General features: G+C 49.0%; 1 protein-coding gene across 1 annotated transcript; it reads left to right on the top strand.

Moving 5' to 3' along the window:
• Positions 1-2,965: 2,965 nt before the first annotated feature.
• On the top strand, positions 2,966-3,676 carry LRP88_14654 (uncharacterized protein; the record flags this gene model as incomplete). The annotated part of the gene is made up of 1 exon (XM_083250992.1): positions 2,966-3,676. The coding sequence occupies one exon, from the start codon at positions 2,966-2,968 to the stop codon at positions 3,674-3,676; it is 711 nt and encodes a 236-aa protein (XP_083093027.1).
• Positions 3,677-3,942: the final 266 nt, after the last annotated feature.

Raw genomic sequence — 3,942 nt, 5'->3', positions numbered from 1 at the left:
CTTTTGGACACCGTATGGGACTCCGGTTGCAAACCAACAATCGTGGCCAGATACACAGGAACTCATCGCGAGTAGATGGGTCGCGTTGTATGAGATCATGTCGGAGCTTGGATACAAGATGTGAGATTGGCATAACCTTGCTATTTCAATGTAAACTAACAGAACTCAGGTACTGCAGGACGGACGTCAACAAGATTGAACTGCAGTCTTTGGCTGAAAACACCCTCCATGAGCTGAACATGTGGAAATCAACCTTACCACCGGAACTGGCACTGAATGTGGATGATTTGGGTGCCGGTGTCTATCTTCCGCATACTCTGATCCTGCAGTAAGTTCATCATGAGAACATCTCACTGGATATCATCTGACCGCTCATCAACAGTATGCAACATGCCTTTTGCATCATGATTCTTCACCGCCCCTTTGTTGCCAAAAGCTATATTCAGCCCTATCCTCGAGTTGGTGCAGGACACGAGCATGCACGGAGCATGTGCGTAAAATCTGCCATCGACATTGCTAAGCTGATTGGAGGCTATAAACTCCGCTTCTCTCTGCGTCGTGCGAATGTCTTGTTCGTCCATATAGCATTCACGGCAGCCCTGATCTTGGTCTACGCCGCTGTATCAGAGCTGGAGAACCGTGATAGAACTCAAGTAACTGCGCATCTGGATGTTTGCTGCCAGGCGTTGGCTGAGCTTGGTAATGTTTTTGAGAGCGCATCGAGAACATTGGATATTTTACTGTCAGTGAAAAGGATGTGGCAAGCCCGGTTGGTTGGCTCATTTCACCGGAAAAGACCATGGAGCGAGAGTTGAGGGGAGCAGGCTCGCAGCAAAGACCATGGAAAGTTGTTACAACGCCGCCACAGAAGAACTCCCCGCGGCACGTGTAGATGCGCATCAAAGTACAAAAGCCAAACCTAAAATAGCGAGCTGGCTTGGGATGTCTGGATGCGGAGTCTCCCTATTGTCTGTAAAGGAGACACGGCTGTGGTGCAGAACGGAAGGTTCCTTTAAGCCTCGATAAATTTGGCGGCACCATTCTTATTAACGAATACGACATGCATAACCTTGGGATACAGTAGGCCTCCTCGCAGTTGAATGAGTACCTCCGCGGATGCCTTGCCGTTTGCTGAGGAGGTTGATGTCATTAGCGATCTCATTCATTGGTCGAAGGATGTGTAGGAGGATGTGGCCGCTGGGCCCAACAAAGTTCAAAGTATGCCTGCCACTGCCAGCCCCAATGTAACAATTCCATCATCACGGGTAGGATGTTGTAGCCATGCAAGGCGGTAGAGGTGGTTAACGGGAATACAAATCGTCAGCAAGACCACCAGGCAATTAGCACCATGAACTCTCAAGCTGCATGCACACTCAGAGAATGGCACAGAACCTGCAATCTGCTGCGCTAACTGAGTTTGGGCAAGAATTTCTGCAATCGAGAATCCACGATGCCTCTGAAACGAACTTTCGACCTGCAAGTGACTTGATAGACGACACGGGTTCACACACCGTCGCTCGGCCGTCATTTCAAGAGTCGAAAACTCATGTCTTGCACTGGACTACTTCTCTACTACCCAGGATGAATTCTTGTACCTTGTTTAGAAGACTGCGAAACAGGAACGGCTGCTGCAACGGCTCTGCACATACCACTGAACCTCTCAAAGAGGTTTGCTCTAACAGCAGACCATCTGCACTTGGACACTTTATGCTATTCCATCTTCCAGCGATACTAGTATCAACCGCTCTCCTAGCACTTCATCTCAAAAACATACGCTGGCATCCGCTTCACCCCACTGCCGATGAGCTCGCTGCTCTTCAGTTCGCAGCAAAGGTACAAGAAACCTTAACCCTAGTCTCCTTGGCCGACATCCTCCTTCACAGAATTCACTACAGCCTTCTCGGCAACGCTGGTATTCCGCTGGGATTTCTTTCGTCCCCATTCCAACTCGGCTTCTCCCTACGATACCTCATCAGCCGGGAATTCTGGTCCGCAAAGCTAAGCCCTGCCGCAAGCCGATACTCTCATACTGCTACTGCCGTGGTGGTATTCGCCTTTTCGCTTTTAGGTCTGGCGGCGGGCCCATCCTCTGCTATTGCAATGCTCCCTCGCCTTGACTGGTGGCAGCTCTCAGCGTCGGCCACCAACGCCTACCTCATTCGAAACTGAGGAGTCGATGAAAGGCCCAATTTGTCGGACTAGATCCCTACGCCATGAAACTCGACAACCGAAGTATTCCTGGCTACAAGACTTGCGAATTGGCCAAGAAGCAGGACTGCATAAACCATGATCTGTCCGTGATCCTGCAAACCCTCAAGCAGATAATGCCCGGGGGTGGGGACCAGGTAGGGCAACCGACCAGAGTGGGAAACATATCGACAACCTCTCCCCCAGAGCCGCCTCATAGGCAAATCACGATTTCACTTCCTGAGGAAGAAGCACCTTTTGACAACATTGCCTATGCCGTCAGCCCAATGGCTTTTGTTGCTGAAGGATTCCGGCGCGACTTTACGCAATACCTTTTTCAGACGCGGATTCTCATCAGATCCAACGCCCTTAAGCTATCTGGAAAGGAGTTGTGGGAACAACCGTTGGTCGAGGTCCGCTGTAACATGGCCAGAATGGACCACAAATCAATGAAGTCAAAGATGTCGGCAACATTCGACTTTGGGGGGGTCTCCCGCACAACTTTACTGTGAGAATTGACCCCCAAAATACACCCGACCTTCGCAAGAGCATGCCTACAAAGCCTGACGACTTGGCTTGGTACAACGAGGCCGTTATACCTCTGGATATCCAACACCTACTCCCCATACTAGTCTCGGCGAGTATCTTCTTCGTGCCCTACTTGACAGACTTGGGCTTGACGTCAAAGCTTTGCCTTGTCCAAGCGCGTTGGGTGGAAGCAGAGGTCTGGCTCTGGCCGCAGGAATCGTTGGAGGTACAAACCCAGCTACGGTTTCCAATGGGAAATGCCACGCAATATATTCAGCAAACGGCTGACGTTGAGAATACCATCAAGATGGAAGAGGATTGGTTGGAGGGTATCGGCGCCTCTCCGGGCTCGACTAACGCTTCACGAAAAAACCCTGCCTATCTGAAGGCGTTTGACTACTGCGACGGTGAAGTCTTGTCGCCCAGTTGTCTCCCACCCTTTCTTGCAGCCTATCTTGCAAACAATTTAGCCCGAACCAAGGACATTGAAGGCGATGAACAAGACAGCCCTACCTCGCCGGTGCCTTACTCCAATTCCACAGTTATCGATAACACGTACTTTGAGCATGTCTACGCTTATGAGTTCGGGGCGGGCACACTTATTCCCTTTGCTTTCGCAATGCTGTTTCTCCAGGTTGCTATTGCGCTTGTTCATTTAGCCATCATTGTCTTGGCTCGAAGGCCATGGCATTGCTCCGCATGGGAAGATTTCGGCCAGTTGCTGACGCTTGCGTTACGGTCCAAGGCCCCGGAAGGTCTGAAAAACGCTGGAGCGGGGGTCAAGAGATGGCACCCTTGGAGGCTCATGACTGTAGTGAGAGAGGTCGGCAAGGACAGCCAGTTGGAGATGGTCGTTGATGCACCTACGGTCAAGCCACGGCGAGGTCAGGCTATCGCAGATGTGGAGGGACAAGGGAATACGGAGATGAGAATCCCTCAAGTTGGGGTAAAGTATGGATAATGGCTTCGAACCATACGGTGTTCTGCGGCATTGGGTTTAAATGCTGCTATTGTGTTGAGTTGAGTGTTTTTTAATATTTTTATACTCTTAATTCTTATTTATAAGATTTATAAAGTTATTATTCTTAGTAATAATATTTATTAATACCTAGGTTAAGTCCCTTATAACTTAGCCTTATTAGATATTTAGCTAATTATTAAATAAATAAATTTTTTTAATTTTTTAATAGATATTAAAAACCTTAATTAATTACTTTATTTAATTCC

The sequence above is a fragment of the Fusarium phalaenopsidis genome (genome assembly GCF_050370095.1).
Source record: "Fusarium phalaenopsidis strain FUZ10S chromosome Unknown contig_32376, whole genome shotgun sequence".
NCBI classification, from domain to species: Eukaryota; Fungi; Ascomycota; class Sordariomycetes; order Hypocreales; family Nectriaceae; genus Fusarium; species Fusarium phalaenopsidis.
This window is presented reverse-complemented; position numbering and strand designations above follow the sequence as displayed.